Raw genomic sequence first — 25,715 nt, forward strand, 5'->3', positions numbered from 1 at the left:
AGTACCTAGTGATGAGTAACTCAAAGAAATGGTTAGAACTTGTGCTTATACAGCATCCTAACAAACAAACAATACATTTTTAGAGAACTGCTAAGACAAAAGAACTTTTGAGTTTCTAGGGTAGCAAAGTAAATATGTGAGGGAAACTAATGGAAGATGAGGGCTGGGTAGTAAGGTTTGTTGTGTAGATTTCTCTGGTAGTGACTCTGGGCTGATAAGATCCTAGAGTTATTTCAGGAGATTAACTTCTGTCCTTCCTGGTGGGGGGAGGAGGAGACACCTTTACAAATTTATGTTCTGCTTTTAGGCAGATATGGGGATGACAGAGAACTTTTCTAATATCTGCTTCTTCTCAATTACTTTCAACTCAAAATAACACTTATGCCAACGTGGTATATTTTGGGATGGCATATTCTGCTATCCATCAGTGAACAAAGCAGACATTTTCCCCAAACCTCATGTAGCATATAGTCTAGTGAGAGAGAGAGAGACAGTAAAACAAGAACACAGTCAATTAAAGGTCAGCTTTCTCCATGAAGCTGTTTGAAATTTAATTCATTGTCAAACTGTCCCAAGTAGTTTCTCTTGTTTTACACCATTTTGTTTGAAGCACTATTTATTCAGTCATTTGCTGGTACTGATCTAGTTGGATCAAGAAATATGAAAAGGATGCTAAATGATCTGGGAGATGATCTATAGCAATCACCTTTGATTATGACATTTTATTAAAAGGCAATGCACAACAAACAACATTTTAAAAAGGAAAACTAAGGAAACAATGTAATTGTTTTTTCATTCTTGGATTTGTTTTGGGAGAGGATGTATTAACTTCCTATTGTGGCTGTAACAAATTAGCACAAACTTGGTGTCTTCAAATGACACAAAGTTATTATCTTACAGTTCTGGAGGTCAGAAGTCTGCAATGAGTTTCACTGGACTCAAATCAAGCAGTTTTGGCACAGCCACATGCCTTCTGGAGGCTCTAGGAGACAATCCTTTTTGTACCTTTTCCAGCTTCTAGAGGCTGCCTGCATTTCTTGATGGGAATTCCTAATCCAAGAGAATACAAGTCCCCAAGGAATCACAGAAATGTTGGGGAGGGCTTTGGATATTTCGTGAAATTCTATAGGAATTGAAGTGAGCAAAATTTTTATCATTGAGGGGCAGGCATAAGAGTTACATAAAAGTAATCTTCCCAACCTCATTATCACTACAACAAGAGATTTGTTAGATTTAACAAAAATGATAACTTCAAGTGCTTGATTTGGGAGAAGGAGGCTGTGTGGTACTAAATAAGTCTAACCACTATGAACTCTCGCAGAGTCAGTAACACGAAAAGCAAATAATTATTGGATAATTGGTCAATTTGACTATTAGGCAATTCTTCCCAGACATTGCTATCCATCATTTGCACCCAGAAAGCAGAGCTCATGAATGCAAAATTAATCTCTGGATTATGTATTCTGTTCCTGGGAGGTGTGTCTGACAATCTCCAGAGATCAGGGTTACTTAGTGTTTCTTATTACCTTATACCATCTCTCTATCCAATCCTTCCCAACTCGACAAGAGATCTCTGCACTTCCCAGAACTCAGTAATACTAAAGTGTAGAACAGTCTGGATGTTCACAGAGAAAAACAAGCAGAAAATTCAGCAAAATAGATGCTCTTTGGTATTGAAAATACTATTGCCAAATTTACACATGAATATCTCCAGGCATTACCAAGAGGTCTCTTTAAATTGACAGCCTAATTTCAGAAGCTTGTTACTCCCATGAAAATGACTGACAGAACTTCAGCTGGTGTCCTTATTTAGAGTTCTTCCACTCAAGAATTTCTCCAAGTGTCCAGCGAGTGTCTCTATGTTACCCCTAAATCAGGCCAAACTACAGCTCCTGCCATTCACTACTGTTGTTGGTACCCCAGCCCAGGTCTTTGCTAATTGCTATCTACACACCACTGCAGGCTCTAGCTCGAGCCTTGGGGATCACCCGGGCCACCAATGTCTCCATTCTCATCATGCTGCTAGAGCTGGACCTGCACTGGTACAAAGGGCCTCTACCCTATAGCCTGCCCCAGCTTGAATTACCCACCCTCAGTCTGTGTCCATAGATCTGTATCTTGTCCCCAGTCAGACCAAATGTGATTCAGCCACCTCCACTCTGGAGTCCCAGGCTGAAGGGAGTAGGCCTTCTTTGACATTCCCCTTGATACCCAACCTCTCACCCAGGCCTCCTCCTGAACTCCAGTACCATCCTCAACTTCACTTGATCTGTATTCAACTTTTGCTCTCCTACCTGAAGTCTACCTCCTATCTCTTGCAGGCTGTGCTATGAGAACTAATTCAAATAAATTACGAATATACACGAGGGTAGTATTTACAGCAGTGATTCTCAACTCAAGGTGGGGGTGGGGTGGGGAGGTGTGCTAAGAGGAGAAAGGAGGATTTTGGCCTCAAGGGAAAAAGAAGTTGCATTTGGCACCATCTGGAGACAATTTTGTTTGTCACAACTGCAGGGTGCTACTGGCATCTGGTGGGTATATGCCGAGCATGCTGCTTAACATCCTACAATGCACTGGACAGCTTCCCACCACCTAGAATTATCCAGCCCAAATGTCAACAGTGCCAAGGTTGAGAAACTGACTTACACGTATTTCTTGTAAGAGTTATTAAGTTTCAGCTTCCCAAGCAGATTTTAGCTCAGTTGCCATGTTTCACTTTCTATTTCCTCTTTTCTCTAGTTGTCATGTTTCACAAGTCCAAAAGAATAAATTCAAAAGACAATACACCACTTCTTTTCCCAAGATTCCACCCAACCCAACAGTCTGTGAAAAAAAGATTGATATTCAAATGACATCCAGGAATTTCAGCATGTTCAACACCGACTCAACTGTCAGGTGTTTGTTTCTTCTCAATCCTGAAAATATATATTCCTTTAAAATTTTTACAGATAGCTTTTTTTTTTTTAAAGATTTTATTTATTTTATTTTTTCCCCCAAAAGCCCCAGTAGATAGTTGTATGTCATAGCTGCACATCCTTCTAGTTGCTGTATGTGGGACTCGGCCTCAGGATGGACGGAGAAGTGGTGCCTCGATGCGCACCCGGGATCCGAACCCGGGCCACCAGCATTGCAGCGCGCGCACTTAACCACCAAGCCACAGGGCCGGCCCTTTACAGATAGCTTTTGCCTTTCTAAATTTGAATTCCTAAACAATATAAGTATATAAGCAGGATTCTTCTTTCCTTTGATTTTTACCATTGATTGCTTAGTTGCTATCCATTTAAACCATAATAAGCAAAGACTGTCTCTTGGCCCAGATACAACTAAGTGAAAGAAATGAAAGAAGTAGAAGCAAGGAAGAGAAACATGATCAACGAACTGCAAATTTTTTCAAACCTTGGAGCTCTATTAAATTTTTCTACAGCCTTATTAGGAAGGAAATTCTGGGTTTATTTTTCTACCCAAAATAAACCATTCAGTACCTTTTCTAAAATATGGCTTCTCACTTAAGAAAAACATTACAATAGCCCAGAGGCACCCACCACACTCACATTACCTCTCTGACCTCATTTCTTATGACTTTTCCCCTGCTCTCTCCACTCCAACCACACCATCCACGCATGCCAAGTGTGCTCTCACCTCCAGGCCTCTGCACTTACTGTTTCCTCTACCTTGAATGCTTTTCCCTAGCCCCATATCCACAGTGCTCACTCCTTCACCCCCTTCAGATCTTTGTTCAATTGCCACTTTCTCAGTAAAACTTTCCCTCACCAACATATCTATAACTGCAAAATACTCTGCACTCCCACCTTCTCTATGCTGTTCCTCCATAGCACCATCTGATATATAATGTCTTATTTCTTCAACATCTTTATCTCCCACATTAGAAATTAACTCCAAAGAAACAAACAAGAGAGTAATAAAATCACAAATGCACAGCTAACTACAATTCTGTACCTATGTTACTGGACACAAACAGGTTCTTTACCCGCCCCACAAGAGGGGCCAAATAAAACTGGAACGCCAGGTTTACGGCAAGGAGAGTGTTTTTATTTCTGGTGATGTTAGCTGGGAAACGAGAGTGAGCCCTCAAATTTGTCTCATCTCCCCGAAAGATGGGAGGCAAGGGGTTTTAAAGGTTGCAAGGAATGTGGCTGCTTGTAGGGAGGGGGAGCCTGTGGCCTTGCTGGCCAGCGCTTTCCTACCAGCCTGCCTTTGGCCTTGTGAGGCTGCTTGCAGGGAGGAGTACTGAGAGATAAAGGAATCTGCAGGTAGGTGTCCTTGGTTGTCTGCCTCTGTGCTGGAGGGTGTATTGTGGTGCCAGGAAGCCAAGGAGTTGGGGTCTGGGAAGCTTCAGCTTCTTGATATTCTCTGGATATCACTTTCCCTGTAATAAAACTTCAAAAGACCCATAACTAGCCAAAATGTTAGCATGAGGCCACCTGGGCTCTAACAATTTGTAACTTCTATTTGCCTTGTGAAGTTCAGGGATACAAACGTTTAAAAAACTGATATTTACATATGAATATAACTTAGAGAAGCAGGGAAAGGGGATGAGTGCTTTTGCTTTTAACCCCGTATATGTTGGGTTTAATATAGGGGAACTGACATCAGGGCTGGCATCACCTACACTGTTTGCCATGTTTAACATGATTCTGGGGCAGCAGGAACTGACTTTAAACACCATTCTCTTTTTTCTGGCAAAACGGAATTAAAAAACAAAGTCAGCATTTTTTAAACTAGTAGCCACATAGTAAAAATTATACTTCATTGTCCACTCATTTACAAAGTCAATAGGATGATATAAAAGTTATAATCGGTGCCTTTTTAAAGGTTTTCTCAAAGTTTGAGTATTATCTTCGGCCTCTCTGCATAACCAGGAGCAAGATGCGGAAGACAGTGAGGAAGTAGGGCTTGTCCCTTGCGTATTTTATTCATTGCTATATTGACAGTGCCTTGAACAATGTCTGGCTCTTAGCAGCTGTTTAATAAAACTTGTTGAATGAATGAATGATTGCATTCAAAGGGGACAAAACTTTAGTGTATTTAGCATTTAGCATTTTCTGCTTAGATTCCCAATACCACCCTTCGAATTGGGACTTTATTACAGGAAACAGTTTAGGCAAGCACTCGCATATGATTGTGGGTGAAGGTGTATAAATCTCTTTGCAAAGCTATTTAGCAATAGCTATCAAACTTTAAAATGTGTATGTTACCGGATACATACCCAGGTTCTTTACCCGCCACACAAGAGGGGCCAAATAAAACTAGAATGCCAGGCTTATGGCAAGGAAAAAGTTTTTATTTCAGGTGACGTCAGCCGGAGACGAGAGCTCTCAAATTTGTCTCATCTCCCTGAAAAATGGGAAGCAAGGGGTTTTAAAGGTTGTGAGGAATGTGGCTGCTGGTAGGGAGGGGAAGCCTGTGGCCTCCCTGGTGGGCGCTTTCCCACAGCCTGCCTTTGGCCTTGTGAGGCTGCTTGCAGGGAGGAGGATGGTGGATAAGGGAATTACTGGTGGGTGTCCTTCAACTGTCTCTGTGTCCGTGGTGGATGGTGGATTCTGGCACCAGGAAGCCAAGGAGTTGAGGTCTGAGAAGCTTTAGCTTCTTGATATCAGTTTACCTGTAACAAACCTCAAGAACTGGTAATTAGCCAAAACATCAGTGTGAGCCCAGTTTGAGGCCACCTGGGCTTTTAACAATTTGTAACTTCTATCTGCCTTATGAAGTTCAGGGATAGGGAAAAAACCAAACAGTTACATATGAATGTAACTTAGAGAAGCAGGGAAAGAGGATGAGTGCTTTTGGTTTTAACCTCATATATGCTGGGTTTAATATAGGGGAACTGATATGAGGGCCGGTATCATATATGACCCAAAAATTTCTCTCAATTTAGCCAGTGGAAAGAATGGCACAGGTACACAGCATGGCACCTGTGTTGTTTGTTGACTCAAGAGTGGAAGCAGGGACTTCAGTTTCAGCTTAGGGTACAGAAAGCTGGAAAGAGCAACGCTGCCACCCTTACAAAAAACATAACGCTGCACAATCTCCTGTCACGTTATTAAAAACAAAAACAACTCAATCGAGAGGCCCGCGGACTCAGCGAGGCAGATGACAGCTAAGCCCAAAGTCCCCAGGCCCAGCTTCAAATTCCACCCCCAAGGAGCCCGTGCTCCCAGAACTGGTCCCCTCAGCTCCTCAGACCGGCCACGGCCCCACTCAGCTCTTCCATAAGTTTCGTTTCCTGGAGCTGAACTCCGCCTAGTCGGGGATCAGATTCACTTTCTAGTTACCTTTTCCCGCTGCTCGGTCCCGCCTTCGAAAAGACGAGCGGCGCAGCACCTACCCGGCGCCGCAGCCGCCTCGCGGGATTCCCGCGCCCGCACGCACGCCCGCGCCGGCGCACACGCGCACACGGCGGAGCGCGCCGCCGCCGCGGGCAGCCCGGGCTCCCCGTCCTGAGGAGAAAGCTCGCGGGGACTGCGGCCTCCCAGGACGGGCCGCAAGCCCAGCCGCCATGAGGTAAGGGCTGTTCCCCACCTCTCCTCCCCGACTCTGCGTAGGCTCTTCTTTCAAACCGGTGTTTTTCCTTTATTCCGATTCCAGCGCAGCGCAGCGCAGCGGCCCTTTGAGGGGCCGAGCCCCTCGCGCCCCGCAGCCGGGCGACTGCTTTAGGGCGCTGCCCGGGAGCCCTGTCCGGGCCCCGGGCATCTGAAGTCGGCCTGTCGGGGAGGGTCTTCCAGCGCCCCCGGGAGAGTCCCGACCCTCCCGGGCGTCCGCGGTCGGCCCTGCCGGGCCCTAAGGCCGGGCGACGCTCCCCGGAGGCCTGTCCCCTCCTGCGGCTCTTCTCGGCGGCCGCGGTCTGACCGAGCTTGGCTCGCGGCCGCCCCGGGACCATGCGGCGGCGTCTCCGTGGCGCGGGTCTCCTGAGGCCCGTGGCCTTCCCCTCCTTCCCCGCCGTTCCGTCGCTGCGGGCAGACGCGGTTGGCCGCGGCCCTCCCGGCGGCACGTCCGTCCGCTACTGCCATTTTGCCTTTCTGATTGCTGGCTCTGCGTTCTTCCCTTCCCGTGAGCTACCTTGTACCACGTACACATTCTTATTGCTCCGCCCGATCCGCTGTTTGATGAGGATTTCTCTCGCTGTCCCCTTTACTGATGTGTCGTGGTGAGGTCCTTTGCTTACCCATTTTGTATCCCCGGGGCTAGCAGCCTGCCCTGCCCCTGGTTAGCGAACCATCCGCCTTTCCTAAGTTGAGGAATGAGAGGTAAAGATCTTGGGCGCCTGAAGCAGGTAGTCAGTGCTTTGTTCTGAATCCTGACTGCACATCTGCTAGTGGGGTGACCCAATGCGAAGTTTGTTAAACTCTGTGAGTCTGTGTCTTATAGATTGTAAAACTTGATGGCATCCGTGACTTAGGACTGTGGAAAGGGTTAATTGCTTAGCACATGATATCTTCAAATGTTGACTATTATTATAAGTAAAAAAAGTAATAAGTGCCTCACTTCTAACATTCGTAAGAAGGGAGGGGAGGTATCAGGAAGGGCCTGAAGAAATAAGGAGGAAAGGGGGGGGTGCACTGTATGTGTATACAGGATGGGGTGGAAGAGGAGTGAACCGCACTGGGGACTGTCTCCCGAGGACGGGGAGAGACCGCTCCTTCCAGGCAAAAACCAAAATTACATAAATATAAATACCCGTTCAGAAACAATAGCCTCTCTCTGCCAGCTTCCCAGAGACAAAGGTTAAAAATTAAGTAAACAAAGTTTACAAAGGAAAACTCATGGCATCCAGTTGTGCACAAATCCCAGAGTCTGGGCAAAGTACTTCAGTGGCTGACTAAATGTCGCTTTAGGATCTCACAACCACATTCATAATACCTGAGGCAGCCCTCCTCATTGTCCTGGGGCTGGGCTGATAGAAACCTTCCCAACAGAAGCAGATGTTCCTTTTACTGTATGAATAGGCATGGGGCTAGTAAGCCCATATTGTCATGGATCTGGGCAGGCTGTTAAGCTCAAGGCATGAGATTTTGGTGCAATTACACCAGAGAGAGGAACAACTACCCAGGGACAGTCTTACCAGGGTTCCCCGGCAGGACCATAGGAAACAGTTCAAAACCTATTTTCAAAATCGAAACATGGAGCCACACACACAAAGCATGCCAAGACATAAAGACAAGTGGGATACGGCAGACTGAAGTGGTAGAAAGTTTAGAGCCGTTAGTAGAAGAGAAGAACTAGCAGGAATTCCCTCATCTGGCATTTAGGTGCTTTTTATGCTAGGCTTATGCCTCTGGGTTGGATGTGCCAGAAGTTGCCAGTATGTAACTGCATTCATTTATTCATTCATTCAACGAACATTTATTTATTGAGCTTCTACTATAGGCCTAGAATAATGGATGCCGGGGACATAAGTGAAAAAATAAAATCAAAACAAGGTCCCTGTTGTCATGGGGCTTACGTTTAAATGGGGAAATAGACAAACAATAGATAAGTGAGTAAATAATCAACATAATTCAGAAAGTGATAAGTGCTATAAGGAAAATAAAATAGTGTCATGGGCCAAGACAGTGACCTAGAATGGAGGGGGCTATCTTAGATAGCTCTGCCACAGGTAGCCTCTTGGGTAGGGAATTTGAGCTGAACTTACAAGAAAGAGCTAGTCATGCAAAAATTTAGGAGCAGAGCATTCCGAGTAAAAATAACAGGTGTAAAAGTCCTTGAACTTGATATGCTCAAGATGGGAAGAAGGTCAGTATGTCTAAAGCACAGTAAATGAGGAGAGTAGTAGGAGAGAAGGTAAACAGGTAGATGAGGCCGCTCCTTTAGGGGCTCGTAGGACATGGCAAGGGCTGGATTAATATCTAGGGGTGTTGAGAGATTTTAAGCCAGGAGACTGATATCCTGTTTACATTTTCAAAAGTTTATTAGTACTATATGGGAACTAATAGTGGAAGCAGGGAGATCAGATTTTTCCCCAGCTCAAAGGAAAGGTAATTGTGGTTTAGACCAGGACATTAGCAGTGGAAATGGAGACAAGTGGATGAATTTGAGATGCATCTGGTTGGTAGAATTAATAGGAATTCCTGTTGGATTGGATGAGGGGTTAAGAGGAGGAATCAAAGATTACTCCTAGGTTGTTTGGACTGTGGAACTAAGAGGTGCCAAAGAAGGTGGGGAAGACTGAGGGAGGAACATGCTTAAGGAATCCACATTTCTGTGTTGGAGATGTTTATTTCAGTTGCTAGTTGAACCTCTAATTGAAGACGTGAGCTAAAAATTAGGTAAGTCTGGCATTCAGGGGAGAGGTCAGAGTTAGAGAAAATACCTTAGAAGATCATCAGCAGATACAGCAGAAAGTCTTTAGTTGGATTATGGGGAAGAAAGTATTTTAATTCCCTTAATAATGATGATAATTATTCTTTGATAACTAAGATTCTTGCTTTTCCTTCGGATCACTTGTAATACATTTTTACCCATCTCTTGTCTTATTTGAGAGAATCATTAATCATCCTTAAAGAAAGAAATCTCTCTGCCACTTCCTGTCTGAAGCAGTCTGCACAGCACATTATTTTGAGAAGTTGATCCGTCTCAGAACAACTCCAACAATGTGGAATGTTGTGACTTTAGATTGAGGACTCATATTTGAAACCATTGTTTTCTTAACCTGAGACTTTTAAATATCTGGCATGTCTTTTCTAACGGGTAATCACACAGACCTCTTACTTACTCTTTAAGCTGCTCTAAAATCTCTTCATGTTTTTTTTTTAGGTCCTTGAGGCAAAATGAATTTTACATACATTAGATATATCTTATATTTTAAAGAAAACTATTCTAAAAAACAGCCTCCAATTTTTATATTAAAGAGGCAATATAGTATTATGCTTGAAAGGCATTTGCTTTTGAGTCAGGCAGAACTAGGTTTAAATCTCGGCTCAGCCCCGTGATAGCTGTGTAAGCTTGAACTGTCTCTCAGTCCTCATCCATAAAATTGTGAAAATAATAAGAGATTGTTATAAAAATTACATGTAATTTGTATAACATGCTTGGCACACTGCCTGGCGTGTGGTAAGTTATCAACGAATGGTAGCTTTAGTTATTTGTTTTTTTGAGTACTCATCTGATTCTAGATAGTATATTATAAATAGTGTAACATTTATACTATTGAGCTGAATCTGCACTGAGCCCAGGTCCTATGCATAAAGTTGTTTTTTCAAATGTATCCCTGTTTGCCATTTAATTTAGCTCTTCACCTTGAATAAAATAGCAAAAATTTCAAGTTAAAGGAGAGTTCTAACCTGTGGGCTTGAGGCCTTTTTATCCATTAAGCCCTATAGGCCCAATGTCTCCAACTAACCTGTCCCGTACAGTAGTCAGTAGACATATATGGCTATTTAAATGAATTAAATGTAAATAAAATTAAAAATGCAGTTCCTCAGTACGAGCCATATTTCAAGTGATCAGTGGCCACATGTGGCTAATGTCTACCATATTGTGCAGCACAGATAAGAACATTTCCCTCATAGTGGGAAGTTCTATTGGAAAGATCAAGTTTAGAACCTACAGTCACTAAAATCTGGGACCTGTATACATGTGTGTATGTAAGTACACAGACAGAGAAAGAGAATAAATAGGAAAAAATTATAAAAATTGAAATTAATCATTATAAGTTAAATGTTAATGTTTAAATAATGTTTATTAAAGTTGGAAAACATTTCATGGAGTAATATATTATAAATATGAAATGGTTTTATTTTCCCATCGCTGCCACTAATTGTGCAATTAATCCAGTTCTCTAACTCTTCTGTCATTTTTGGCTATTAGGACAGCCCTTTCCAGTTCCTAAAGACTCAGTCCAATTCAGTTTAAAACCTCAATCTCACATTTGATTCAAAGCACTCTTCTCCTCCTTCCCAACCCCCAGAAAATATTGATATAAATGCTATGAAGAACAGGAAAATGTGATAGACTAGATTTTAGGATGACTGGCAAGGTAGTTAGCTAAGGTGGCGAAGGGTAGGCCCCTGAAGAGCTGACATTTGAGCCAAAACCAGAATTATCATAATAAGTAAGCCCTAGAACTCTCTTAGGAAGAGTTCACAGAGGGAGGGAATAAAAAGCAGGTGCAAATGCCCTAAGGTAGGTACATACTTGGCATAAGAAATAAGAAACAATAAAATTTTTTTAGAGGCCAGTATGGCTAGAGTGCAGTGAGTGAGAAGAAAGTGGTACAAAATGAGGCTAGAGAAGTAGACATGGGCCAGATAAGGGCATAGCAGCTGTGGTTAGGAGTTTGAGGCTAGAGATAAAGATTTGAGCATTAACAATGGATAGCTTTATTTCTGCTTCATATTCCATCTGTCTTGCAAATTCCCCCCCCCACACACACACACAAGCTTCATTTTCTCCCTTAATACTGGATCATTCCCATTGGTATATCATTAAGTCATTAAAAATATCATGATTAAAATTTTTTTTGACAATTCCCCCAGCCTCCCTCCAGCTGTAGCTCTATATCTCTACTCCCTTTACAGTAAACGTCCTTGCAGGAGTGCCCTGTATTCCCCATATCCACTTCTTTACCTCCCATTATTCTCTCAACTCACTCCAATAATGTTTTCAACCCTACCATTCTATTAAAACATTTATCAAGGACGCCCACAAGTTTACTTCTGCCAGAAAACAGTAATCTCATCTCTGTCCTCATTTTCTCAACCTCTTAGAATCATTTTACACATCGAATATTCATCTTTCTTTCTTGAAATAAACATTTTCTTCCTTAGGCTTTCATGACACCGGGTTTCTTGGTTTTCCTGCTCCCTCACTGATTATTCTTCTTGGCCTCCTTTCCTGGTCCTTCTACTCTGCTTGACCTGGAGTCTCTTACAGCTTAGTTTTTGATCTTCTCCATTTGTGCTTACTCCTAAGGTAATTTCATTCTAGATTTCGTGGTTTTAAAGTTCATCTGCATGCTGATGACTCCCAGTTTTATATCCTTAGTTCTAATGTCACTCCTCTGCATCTCCAGAATTTTCTTCATTAATATCCAACTTCATACGTGACATCTTCACTTGAATGTCTAATAGACATCTCAAATTTAACATTTCCGTATAGTCCTCTTGATATATCCACTCAGTTCCTGAACTCACAAGCATAGGAATTATGCTTGATTCCGAACTCTTTCCCTCATGGCCTTCCCCCGTCCCAGTCCATCAGAAAGATACGTCAGCTGTGCCTCCAAAATATAACCATCCAGTCCTCACTAGCCCTTGACTACAAACCAAGTGTAAGCTTGCATCATCTCTCCCCGGATTCCTTCAACAGCTGCTTTCATGTCTGTTTCAGGGACATTTGCTCTGGCCATGCTATTTAAATTTTGGCTACCTCCCAGGCCCTCTGCCAGCCTCCCATTCCCCTCTTCTGCTTTATTTTTATCCTTAGCACTTATTATCATCTTATACACTCTATATTTTCATTTATTTTTTGGTCTTTTTATGGCATGCCCCACCCCTGTATTAGAACGTAAGCTACATGAAGTCAGGATTTTTTTTTCTGTTTTATTCACTGCTGTGTCCCCAATACTTAGAACATTGCCCTGCACATACTAGGGTCTCAATAAATATTTGTTGAATAAATAGCTTCCCCACTAGTTTCCCAATTTCCTCTCTTGACCCCCTATCATCCTTTCTGCACTGAGCAGCCAGAGGGATTTTTTTAAACCTACATCACACATTATCATTTCCCTACTTAAAAATCTCGCTCCAGTGGTTTCCTGTTGCAATTAGACTAAAATTTATGTTCCAAGCCCTGCGTCATCTGGCCCTGCCTACTACTACACCTCATCTCCTGCTATTCTCCTTTTTTTTTTTTTTTTTTTACTATGCTTCAGCCACACCTTTCTTCCTTCTGTCCTTTGATCTCTCCAAGTTTCTTCCCACATCAGACCTTTGTTCTCACTGGTCCCTCAGCCCAAACCAGGGTTTCTCAACCTCAGCATTATTGACATTTGGGGCTGGATAATTCTTTGTTGTTGGGGCTGACTTGTGCATTGTAGTATATTTAGCAGCATCCCTGGTTTTGACCCAGTAGATGCCAGTAGCATTCTTCCAGTGGTGATAACCACATTGTCTCCAGACATTACCAAATGTCCCCTAGGGGGCAAAACCACCCTGGTGGAGAAGCACTGGCTTAGACCATTCTCTCCTCAGATTTTTTATGACGGCCTCCTTTGCATTGTTGAGATCTTCCTTCAGTATCCCCTTTCTACAAGGGCTATTCCTTGTCAAGCATAACTAAAGTGCTCACGCCCCACTACCACCATTTAATCTCATTACTCTGATTTTTTTTTCTTCTTAATACTTATCACTGTCTGGAATTATGTTGTCCATTGAGTTATTTACATGTTTATTTTCTGTCAACTCCTTTTGTTCCCTCCTCACCCAGAATGGAATTACCATAAAGAAAGGGCCCCTTTCTGTCTTGTTTACTATTCTATCCACTGCAACTAGAATATTGCCTGTCAAGTATGACTCAGGTGATCGATAAAGGTTTATTGATAGAAATATTACTATAGTTCCCATAAATGTTTATACAAATATATATTGTACATACCGGGAGGGGGGTCCTTCTGCTCCCCACTCCCTGTATATTGTACATACAGGGAGGAGGGAGCAGAAAGGGAAATGAATATAACACAGAGTACACTGTTCATCTCATAATTAGAGCATTTCCCTCTTGGAGAGAAGCCTTAAGTAATTTTTTTGTGTACATTTCTTGTAACCCTTAATTATGGCCAGTAGTATATTTAGGGAGTCTTTCCTGACTACCTCACCACCACATCAGCAAAACAAAAAAATAAAACTGGGTATGTTAATTAGGACTTTGTCAGTTGCAGGCAGTAGAAACCCAATTCTAACTGGTTAAGCAAAGAGAGAGAGAGAGAGAGATTATTTGCTTAAGAAAATTGAAGTCCAGTGATGGACAAGGTGATACAGGCAAGATTGTATCCGGGTATTTAGTCAGTATTATGAGCAATCTGTCTTTCTTCCTGTCTAAGCTCTGCCTTCTGTATGTTTGGTTCTTTCTCAGGAAGGTTCTCCCCAAGAGTTTGGAAAGATGGCCACCAGCAACTCCAAACTTATAGTCTACCAGCTTAAAATTTTTAGAGGGAAGAGAAATAGTTTTAAGTGAAGTCTCGTTTCAGCAAAATCATATTTTAATTGGACTATCTCTAAATAAATCACTAGGACCAGGGAATGGCTGGAATATCTTGTACCTTCCCACAGACTGGAGTGAAGAGTAGACAACCTGTCTCAAATCACATGGACTGAGAGTAGGGGGAGAGGACATTCCACAGAGGAAAACCAAAAGAAGAGATCCTCATCAAGTAAAAGCCACAGATGTCCACAACACTGGACTATGTACCCTTCCTGGGTCACTTCCATGGAACTTTATTGGAATGCTGAGTTGTAATTGACTGTTTACTTGTAATATAGGCTCTATAAGCAGGGCTGTGTCTTGTTCACAGTTACATCCCCAGGGTTATTCAGAAGATCTTGCACATAAAAGGCTCTCAGTAATGAATAAATATTTCTTTTTTTGTTGTTTTGGGTTTTTTTGAGGAAGATTGGCCCTGAGCTAACATTTGTTTCTAGTCGTCCTCTTTTTTTCTCCCCAAAGCCCCAGTGCCATAGTTGTATATGCTAGTTGTAGGTTCTTCTAGTTCCTCTCTGTGGGTTGTCACCTCAGCATGGCTTGATGAGCAGTGAGTAGGTCCACACCCAGGATCCGAACTGGCGAACCCTGGGCCACCAAAGCGGAATGTGCGAACTTAACCGCTACACCTCTGGGCCAGCCTCTGAATAAATATTTCACATTCCTTCCTTTCCCCATCATCTTCCTATTTTCAGAGACAGTGTTTCCAGTGGGTCCTGCAGGGATTACACTATGCCTCACACAAAGGGAGCTCAACAAATATTTCTTGAAGTGAAGTGAATATTAAGACCCTGATAAGTAAGTGTTAGCCTTTATTGTTGCCCACAGCCCCAGCGGTCAGAAGGATGTGGGACTTACATCAAAACCTACTAAGTTCCTTTTGCCTTTTCCTCATCTTTCTCTAAATCTCTGTTACTCTCCTTTTGTCTGTCTTAAACTTATGCTTCTCCCTGTCTCTTCGTCTACCTGTTCTTGTCTGTTCCTGTGGCTTTTCTTTCTGTGGGGTTTCCTTCCTCCCTCCCTCCCTTGCTCCCTCCCTTCTTTGCAAAAATGATACTCATGTGGTTTCTCTCCCTTCTTCAATGTCTTATTCTTTTACTTCTCACCTTCTCTTCTCTCCTTTCACTACTCTTAATACAGTAATGGAATTTTTATATTAATTATTGACTGTATATATTTATTATTCTTAATTTTCAAGGCTAGGAAATAAAACATTTTAAATTCCCCTGTCCAAAAATAAGTAGTCCTTGTGAATTAGTGACTGCTAAAAGGAAATAGATACTCTGTAACATAGAAAACCCTGTCATCTTTCTAGAATTGGTTTTGTAATAAATAATGAGAATTTAATAAAATATTTCTAGGACATAACTGTACACAGAGGAAACTAGTATAAAGTTATTGGAGCCTACTGCTTGAACTGTAAGATCAAGTAAAAGATAAAATTGGTTTTAAGCAAAGAACAAGATTTAAGGTTTAAAAATGGATTATTCCCAGGGCCGGGCTGGTGGTTGTAGTGGTTAAGTTCGCGTGCTCTGTGTTGGTGGCCGGGAGCTTGCAGGTTTGGATCCTGGGTGTGGAGCTACACACCACTCATCAAGCCAAGCTGTGGCCGTGTCCCACATACAAAATAGAGGGAGATTGGCATGGATGTTAGCTCGGGAACAGTCTTCCTCAAGCAAAAAGATGAGGAGTGGCGACAGATGTTAGCTGAGGGCCAATCTTCCTCACCAGAAAAAAAAAATTGATTATTTCCTTTTTTTCTTGAAAACTAGAAAGGTTTTATCTTTTATTTAAAAAAATTTTTTTTAATTATTTTATTGAGGTCATATAGGTTTATAACATTGTGTAATTCCTGGTGTACGTTATTATATGTCAGTTTCTGTATAGACTACATCTTGCGTACCACCAATAGTCTAGTGTTTTTTTTTTGCAATTTTTAAAAATTTTTATTGATGTCATAATAGATTATAACATTGTGAGATTCCAGTTGTACATTATTATTTGTCAGTCACCATATAAATGCGCCCCTTCATCCGTTCCCCCTGGTAACCACCAAACTGTTCTCCCTGTTCATGTGTTAGTTTATATTCCATATATGAGTGAAGTCATACAGTGTTTGTCTTTCTCTGTCTGGCTTATTTCACTTAACATAATACCCTCCAGGTCCATCCATGTTGTTGCAAATGGGATGATTTTGTCTTTTTTATGGCTGAGTAGTGTTCCATTGTATATATATATACCACATTGTCTTTATCCAGTCCATCAGTTGATGGGCACTTGGGTTGCTTCCACTTCTTGGCTATAGTAATAATGCTGCAGTGAACATAGGGGTGCATAAGCCTCTTTGGACTGTTGATTTCAAGTTCTTTGGATAAATACTCAGAAGTGGGATAGCTGGATCATAAGGTATTTCTATTTTTAATTTTTTGAGAAATCTCCATACTGTTTTCCATAGAGGGTGCACCAGTTTGCATTCCCACCAGCAATGAATGAGGGTTCCCTTTTCTCTGCATCCTTTCCAACATTTGTTATTTTTTGTCTTGGTGATTATAGCCATTCTCAGGGGTGTAAGGTGATATCTTAGTGTAGTTTTGATTTGCATTTCCCTGATGATTAGTGATGTTGAACATCTTTTCATATGCCTATTGGCCATCTGTATATCTTGGAAAAATGTCTGTTCATATCCTCTGCCCATGTTCTGATTGGGTTATTTGTTTCTTTGTTGTTTAGTTGTGTGAGTTCTTTATATCTTATGGAGATTAATCCCTTGTCGGACATATGATTTGCAAATACCTTCTCCCAGCTTATGGGTTGTCTTTTCATTTTGATCCTGGTTTCTTTCCTTTGCCTTGCAGAAGCTCTTTAATCTGATGAAGTCCCACTGGTTTATTTTTTCTTTTGTTTCCCTTGCCCAAGTTGACATGGAATTCAAAAAGATCCCTCTAAGACCAATGTCAAAAAGTGTTCTGCCTATATTTTCTTCTAGGGGTTTTATAGTTTCAGGTCTTACCTTCAAGTCTTTTATCCATTTTGAGTTAATTTTTGTGTATGGTGTAAGATAACGGTCTACTTTCATTCTTTTGCATGTGGCTGTCCAGTTTTCCCAGCACCATTTATTAAAAAGACTTTCCTTTTTCCATTCTATGTTCTTAGCTCCTTTGTCAAAGATTAGCTGTCCATATATGTGTGGTTTTATTTCTGGACTTTCAGTTCTGTTCCATTGATCTCTATGTCTGTTTTTGTACCAGTACCATGCTGTTTTGATTATTATAGTTTTGTAGTATATTTTGAAGTAAGGGATTGTGATGCCTCCAGCTTTGTTCTTTTTTCTCAGGATTGCTTTAGCTATTCAGGATCTTTTATTGCTCCATATGAATTTGAGGATTCTTTGTTCTATTTCTGTGGAGAATGTCATTGAGATTCTGATTGGGATTGCATTGAATCTGTAGATTGCTTTAGGTAGTATAGACATTTTAACTAAGTTTATTCTTCCAATCCATGTGCATGGGATATCTTTCCATTTCTTTATGTCATCATCAATTTCTTTCAATATTGTCTTACAGTTTTCATTGTATAGGTCTTTCACCTCCTTGGTTAAATTTATTCCTAGATATTTTATTCTTTTTGTTGCGATTGTAAGTGGGATTGTATTCTTGAGTTCTCTTTCTGTTATTTCATTATTAGAGTATAAAAATGAAATGGATTTTTGTACATTGATTTTGTACCCTGCAACTTTGCTGTAGTTATGGATTATTTCTAATAGTTTTCTGATGGATTCTTTAGAGTTTTCTACATATAAAATCATGTCATCTGCAAACAGTGAAAGTTTCACTTCTTCTTTGCCTATTTGGATTCTTTTTATTTCTTTTTCTTGCCTAATTGCTCTGGCCAGACCTCCAGTACTGTGTTGAATAAGAGTGGTGAGAGTGGCCACCCATGTCTTGTTACTGTTCTCAGAGGGATGGCTTTCAGTTTTTCCCCATTGAGTATGATGTTGGCTGTGGGTTTGTCATATATGGCCCAATAGTCTAGTTTTTATCCATCACCATACATATGTGCCCCTTTACCCCTTTCACCCACTCCCCTACCCCCTTCCCCTCTGGTAACAACTAATCTGTTCTCTTTATCCATGTGTTTGTTTATCTTCCACAAATGAGTAAAATTATACGCTGTTTGTCTTTCTCTGTCTGGCTTATTTTGCTTAACATAATACCCTCAAGGTCCATGCATGTTGTTGCAAATGGGACAATTTTGTCTTTTTTATGGCTGAATAGTATTCCATTGAATATATATACCACATCGTCTTTATCCAGTCATCAGTTGATGGGCACTTGGGTGGCTTCCATGTCTTGGCTCTTGTGAATAATGCTGCAATGAACATAGGGGTGCATAAATCTCTTTGTATTGTTGATTTCAAGTTCTTTGGATAAATATCCAGTAGTGGGATAGCTGGATCATCTGGTATTTCTATTTTTAAGTTTTTGAGAAATCTAAAAAGGATTTTATCTTTGACAGTGAAATTCATGAGGACTCCTTGAAGGCCATTCTGTTGGAGTTAGAATGTCACTTTACATGGAATTTACTTAAAGAAGACATTGATCTGTGTGAAGTGGAAGACACAATTGGGCAACAGCTTAAATTTCTTACCACAAAATCCAGACTTACTCTTTATAACCTATTGGCCTATGTGAAACACCTAAAAGGCCAAAATAAAGATGCCCTAGAGTGCTTGGAACAAGCAGAAGAAATAATCCAGCAAGAACACTCAGACAAAGAAGAAGTACGAAGTCTGGTCACTTGGGGAAACTATGCCTGGGTGTATTATCACATGGACCAGCTTAAAGAAGCTCAGATGTATATAGACAGGGTAGGGACTGTCTGCAAGAAATTGTCCAGTCCTTCCAACTACAAATTGGAGTGTCCTGAGATTGACTGTGAGAAAGGGTGGGCGCTCTTGAAATTTGGAGGAAAGTATTTCCAAAAGGCTAAAGCAGCTTTTGAGAAGGCTCTGGAAGCGGAACCTGACAATCCAGAATTTAACATTGGCTATGCCATCACGGTGTATCGGCTGGATGATTCTGACAGAGAAGGGTCTGTAAAGAGCTTTTCTCTGGGCCCTCTGAGGAAGGCTGTTACTCTGAACCCAGACAACACCTACATTAAAGTTTTTCTGGCACTGAAGCTTCAAGATGTACATGCAGAAGCTGAAGGGGAAAAGTATATTGAAGAAATCCTGGACCAGATATCATCCCAACCTTATGTCCTTCGTTATGCAGCCAAATTCTACAGGAGAAAAAATTCCTGGGACAAAGCTCTTGAACTTTTGAAAAAGGCCTTGGAGGCGACACCAACCTCTTCTTTCCTGCATCACCAAATGGGACTTTGCTATAGGGCACAAATGGTCCACATCAAGAAGGCCGCTCGCAACAGACCTAGAGGAAGGGATAAACTGAAAGTTGATGAGCTGATTACATCTGCCATATCTCATTTTGAAATAGCTGTGGAGCGAGACTCTATGTTTGCGTTTGCCTACACGGACCTGGCCAACATGTATGCTGAGGGAGGTCAGTATAACAAAGCTGAAGAGATTTTCCAGAAAGCCCTTCGTCTGGAGAACATAACTGATGATCACAAACATCAGATCCACTACCAGTATGGCCGCTTTCAGGAATTTCACCGTAAATCAGAAAATACGGCCATCCACCATTATTTAGAAGCCTTAAAAGTCAAAGACAGGTCATCGCTACGCACCAAACTGACAAGTGCTCTGAAGAAATTGGCTGCCAAGAGACTTGGTCACAATGCTTCAGATGTGCAGAGTTTAAGTGCCCTAGGGTTTGTTTACAAGCTGGAGGGAGAAAAGAGGCAAGCTGCTGAGTACTATGAGAGGGCCCAAAAGATAGATCCAGAAAATGCAGAATTCCTTACTGCTCTCTGTGAGCTTCGACTTTCCATTTAAATACATACTCTAGGAAATTAATGGTAAGCTTTTCTCTCCATTTGAGTTCTTATATTTTTGTTTATTGTTTTAATCCATTGTTCATTGTAGAGCCAATATTATTGAATGGTCATTATGCACCAGGCATTATGCTAAATACTTTATATACATTATTATGGATCTTTTGCTATTTTCTATTTTAATTAAAATATTGTAATCCATTGAGAAATAGCAACCTTCTAGCTGTTGTAATTTTTTTTTTTTTTTTTTAAAGATTTTATTTATTCAGCTTTTTCCCCCCAAAGCCCCAGTAGACAGTTGTATGTCATAGGTTCACATCCTTCTAGTTGCTGTACGCGGGACTCGGCCTCACGTTGGACGGAGAAGTGGTGCCTCTGGGCGCTCCCGGGATCCGAACCCGGGCCGCCAGCATCAGAGCGCGCGCACTTAACCGCCAAGCCACAGAGCCGACCCCTGTTGTAATTTTTTTAAATGGTATGGCCGTTGTGACTTTATACACTTTATCTCTGCTACTTATAATTTCTGATTAAATTTTGTCACATTCCCATATTATTCATTCATGCAGTGAATATAATCCTACATAAGCCTTTGAACCTAGGTCAGGAACACTCTTTCAGGAATATAAGATTAGTTAAGCTCTTAACTATGCAGCTTGCAAAACATGGAACCTTCCAGTTACAGATGTTCTGACTTTGATGAGGATGTTTAACCATCAACCTGATAGTCACCTAAAGAATCCTCTTTGTTGAAAGAAAGAAGTTGATAATAATAAGTTTGTCATCTCTGCTGACTTCAATAAAAGGAGACAAACTAGAGCATGAGAAAAAAGATTTCCTCAAATGCAGAACTTTAGGGACCCATCAGAAATCTGAAGTATTATATCCCAAAATGTTCATTGACTATCTAGAAAGTTATGAGAAAAAAATGAATAATAAAAAATCATTAGTCTCAAGTTTCTCTGGTTCTTTTAACTAGAAGAATAAACCTAGTTGAATAAAGAAGAATAAAGAAGAATAAACCAACTGAATCTAGTTGGAATTAATTTTATTCCTTCCAATTAACATTGCAGTATTTTTATGTGAAAATCATTGAGATAGAAAGCAGATCAATTGAGAAACTGGGCGAAATGATGAACAAATGGGTCAAGTAGATGTCCCTAACCAAATCCTAGATTGCCAAGATTTCAGGTATTTAGTTTTGGGTTTGGACTGGGTAGAGTTCTCATACTCCCAATTTCTGGCCTTTGGTTAACTGTTTTAGTATTCCAGAGTTACTTCTTGGAAGCTTTTTCTTTTGTCTGATGTTTTCAGATTGATATGTTTTCTTGTAGATCCTCCAGGAATAGTTAAGCCTTGCTTTCAGTTTTAATATCCACCTTGAAGAGTCACTGGTTAAGAGCTCTTATCCCAGGAGACTTTTTAAATTGGAATGTTACTAAAAGTGGCTTCTCTAATGTTTCTTTGATTATAGACTACACAATTATATTTACCACCACAGTATTAGTGGAAAAGTGTGCCATGTGATTTAATTCTTCATACTGCCAGTGTAGCTCTTAAAACTATTATGTATGTATGTGTGTGTTTTTTACTTTTCATTACTATTTTTTTATTTTTTACATTTAGATTATGGTTTTAATTATTATAAAAGTAATGAATTCTCATTGTAAAATTTTAAGTATACAGCAGTATATAAATTTAAAGGTGAGAGCACTCCCCTCACCCTACCCCAGTTCCCCACCCCCAACATAAACTGTTGACAATTTGATATGTATCCTTCCAGATATTTTTTCTATGCATATGCAAACATACATGTATACTGCAGTGTATCTCATGAATTAAATTCTTTTAAATGTTAGTTTTACTTAAGTCTCTGCTGTTTTTGTTTATTTTGCTCATTTCATTTGTTTATTCAACAAGGAAGAACAGAGAAGGGAATGATCTTTACTCAACTATTTCAGAAAGTTAGGACTGAAGGGAGAAGTGTCAGTAGAAGCATTTGTCCCATTTTGCAGCAAATATTTTATTTTGCAGCAAGTCATTATCTCCCATTGGGAATAATGTAATTAAGATTATGTTCCCAAGTAGAGACTTCACATGCAATGAAATACAGTTATATCAATTCAAAGATACAACTATAAGCCTCTATATTTAAATATTAGACTTTAAGGTCTATTAAATAACTTTAAAAATCACTAGATATTAAAACCTTGAAATACAAAGAAGTAACATACTAAGAAAGTATAAAATTAGCATGTGAAAAATACAACTATAAAGGTTGAACTAAATATGTTTATAATAACTTTAAATTTGGTCAATAATTGTGCTTTCCTTCCTAAAATTTATAATTATTTAGAGTTAATTTCATAGACTTTTGTTTTAAAGAAGATCTCAGAGTTCACCTTTATCAATTAACCATCAAAACTGAGGTTTGATGGCCAGCCCTGGTGGCCTACAGGTTAAGTTCGGCGTGCTCTGCTTCAGCAGCCTGGGTTCCGTTCTTGGACACAGACCTACACCACTGGTCAGTGGCCATGCTGTGGCAGTGGCTCACATACAAAATAGAGGAAGATTTGCCACAGATGTTAGCTCAGGGCAAATGGTCCTCAAGCCAAAAGAGGAGCATTGGCGACAGATGTTAGCTCAGGATGCATCTTCCTCAGCAAAAAAAAAAACAAAAAACAACTGAGGTTTGAGTAATCTTCCTAAGTGATAATTTCATCTTCAGATAGTCCTTATTCTTAGAAATTTGTTTCTTCCATTTAACTGAAGACTTTTGACCTGAAGTTTATAGATTTTCAACTGTCATTAAGAAAGTCAAAGATCCAGTCCTTTTCAGAGGTGACATTTTGTATTAGTTAGAACTCTTGATGCAAATGGCAGAAAACCCAGCTCAAATTGACCTAAGCAAAAATGGGAATGTAATGGCTGATATAATTTAATAGTTCAGGAGCAGCACTAGTTTCAGATAAATATGAAAGGACAAATGAGTTGCCCAATACATATCAGTGGCTACTAATGAAAGTCAAGTGATGCCGAGTAGCCAAAAACCAAATGTCTACTACACGTCTTAAAGTATTTGAAGACAATTGCCGTATGTCTCCTGAGACTGCTTTAAGTCTAACATGCCATTTCCTTTCACCCATCCCCATAAGACATATTGAAGTCTCCTCCCCATTGTGGTTAATTTGAATTTTCTCCAAATGTTCTTTATCCTTTGCTAATGGTTTGTGCTCAGGGTTTAACTTATTACTTAAAGTGAGGTTTTAGGACTGTGGTAGAATGATCCCTTCTTTTTACTTCTATTAATGTAGCCTATCAAATTATCCACTTGGTATCTACATATGTGTAAGTTTTTCTGTACATGCCATTTTTTGTGTGTGTGTGAGGAAGATCAGCCCTGAGCTAACATCCATGCTAATCCTTCTCTTTTTGCTGAGGAAGACTGGCTCTGAGCTAACATCTATTGCCAATCCTCCTCCTTTTTTTTTTCCCCAAAGCCCCAGTAGATAGTTGTACGTCATAGTTGCACATCCTTCTAGTGCTGTATGTAGGACGCGGCCTCAGTATGGCTGGAAAAGCGGTGCGTCGCTGCACACCCGGGATCCGAACCCGGGCCACCAGTAGCAGAGCACACGCACTTAACCGCTAAGCCACAGGGCCGGCCCCCATGCCATTTTAAAGTATGGCTTTCACATCCTATACTTGAGCATTTGGCTTTTGAAAATGTTTTATGTCACTTAGTAGCATTCAGCACTTTGATTCAGATGACCAAATCTCTTAAAGAAGTTGAGGAAGTATTTGTATATAAGATGCTATTCATTGCAAATAACAGATAATAGAAAATCCAGCCTAAACTGTCTTTAAAACAGTAACAAAAATAACAAAACAGTAACAAATCTTGTTTTCAAATTGATTAAGCAACACATAACCTTTTTAAGCAGTGTGACTAAGATACAATCACCGTCTCTACTTCTCAGCTCTGATTTATCAATTTGGCTCCATTCTGAGAAAGCTCCGCCCTTGTGATCCTATGTAGTGTGAAAGAGCATATCTCCTTCCCCAACCATATATGAAGTCCAGGTTTCCAGTCTCATAGGACCATCTTAGTTTGCATGCCCATTCTCAATTCAGTCATCATGGCCAGAGAGGAAGGTATCATGCTCATTAGTTAGGCCTGAGACACATAGCTGGCCCTGAAAGCCAGGAACTGGGAGAAAGTTGACTTCCCTGGAAGCATATGGACTGCAAGGTGCAGGAGTGGAATGATCAAGAAAATTGCCATTGGATACTGGCAGCCAGAAACACCAAGGGAATGTAGATTCAAATCAGTACCTTCTTCCCCTACTCCATACATTTCTCTGTAGCAAGTAAAGTATTTCAAAAAGGAACTAGAGTCATTCTTAACACTGAAGCCCCCAGTAAACTTTGTTGGGACTTCAGGTGCTGTGTCTCTTCACTCTGGTTGTCTTATTCCTTCAGATGTCTGCTCTCCACCTCAGCATTATGGAGTTCAGCCTGGTAGGGTGGTGGTATATGGAAGACGGAGCAAGGGAAAAAGTTATACTCACATTGTAGCAACTACTACCAACTGTACTTCAGACGACTTCAATGAATGTGTCTGAAGTACCAAAGATGGCTGTGTTGACTGAAATAACGACCTGTATCCAGTAAAGCTGAGCAGCCCCTGAAGAAGCCATCACCAGCTTATTCACCAGGTGCTGTGAGGTCTACAGGCCTTAATAGGACTAGTCCAAATTCCAGGTAGCAAAGGTAGATGATAAATGTGGGCATGGGATGATCTGGACATCAAAGGACTAAACCAGATTACCCACGTGGTCAGCCTGCATATGTATATGTTTGTGATGGCAAAGGCCCATATAAAAATACTGCTTTGCATTCTCTAGATTAGGCCCTTTAATATGTTGCCTTATTTAACTCTCTCAGCACTGCAAAAGAACAGAGCAAGGCTCAGAGAAGTTAAGTAACATTCTCAAAATCACACAGCTACTAAGGCATTAAATGGTAGGATTAGGATTTAAAACCAGATCTGACCTAATTTACAGCACTCTCTCCCCACTTTATCACTGGTTCACAAACCTAACCCTAAATCAGAATCACTGGTGAAACTTTTTAAAAATCAAATTCCCAGGTCCCACCACAGACCTACTAAACCAGAAGCTGTAGGGGTGGGGCCTAGAAATATATATGTTTGTAGAGCACCGAAAATCATTCTGAGGATCAGCCAGGTAAGGAAATGACTATTACAGCCTATAATACCTTTGGTAGGGGGGCCTTGTCTGATCTATATCCCATGCATTCCATTTGTAAGTAGAAATCCTAAGGGAAACTATATATATGTGGAAGCTCTCTGAATAAAAAGGTTAGGGAAAATAACAGAAGGAATAAGCAAGAATAATGAAGAATCAGGTTTGGGGAGGATCTTACTTCAAATGTCAGCCTGACACCCAACTCTGGAACCACATCAGCTAAGGTAGAATGAGATAACCCAAGATTACCTTGAATCTCTTCCCAAAATTCCACCT

General features: G+C 40.7%; 1 protein-coding gene across 1 annotated transcript; it reads left to right on the forward strand.

Moving 5' to 3' along the window:
• Positions 1-6,350: 6,350 nt before the first annotated feature.
• On the forward strand, positions 6,351-22,033 carry LOC101403399 (interferon-induced protein with tetratricopeptide repeats 5). The gene is made up of 2 exons (XM_014785528.2): positions 6,351-6,522; positions 18,730-22,033. Exons 1-2 carry the CDS (start codon positions 6,518-6,520, stop codon positions 20,171-20,173), a joined length of 1,449 nt encoding a protein of 482 aa, XP_014641014.1. The 5' UTR covers positions 6,351-6,517; the 3' UTR covers positions 20,174-22,033.
• The last annotated feature ends 3,682 nt before the right edge of the window (positions 22,034-25,715 follow it).

Source organism: Ceratotherium simum, chromosome 6 (assembly GCF_057802395.1).
Source record: "Ceratotherium simum simum isolate JZ-2026a chromosome 6, ASM5780239v1, whole genome shotgun sequence".
Lineage (NCBI taxonomy): Eukaryota > Metazoa > Chordata > Mammalia > Perissodactyla > Rhinocerotidae > Ceratotherium > Ceratotherium simum.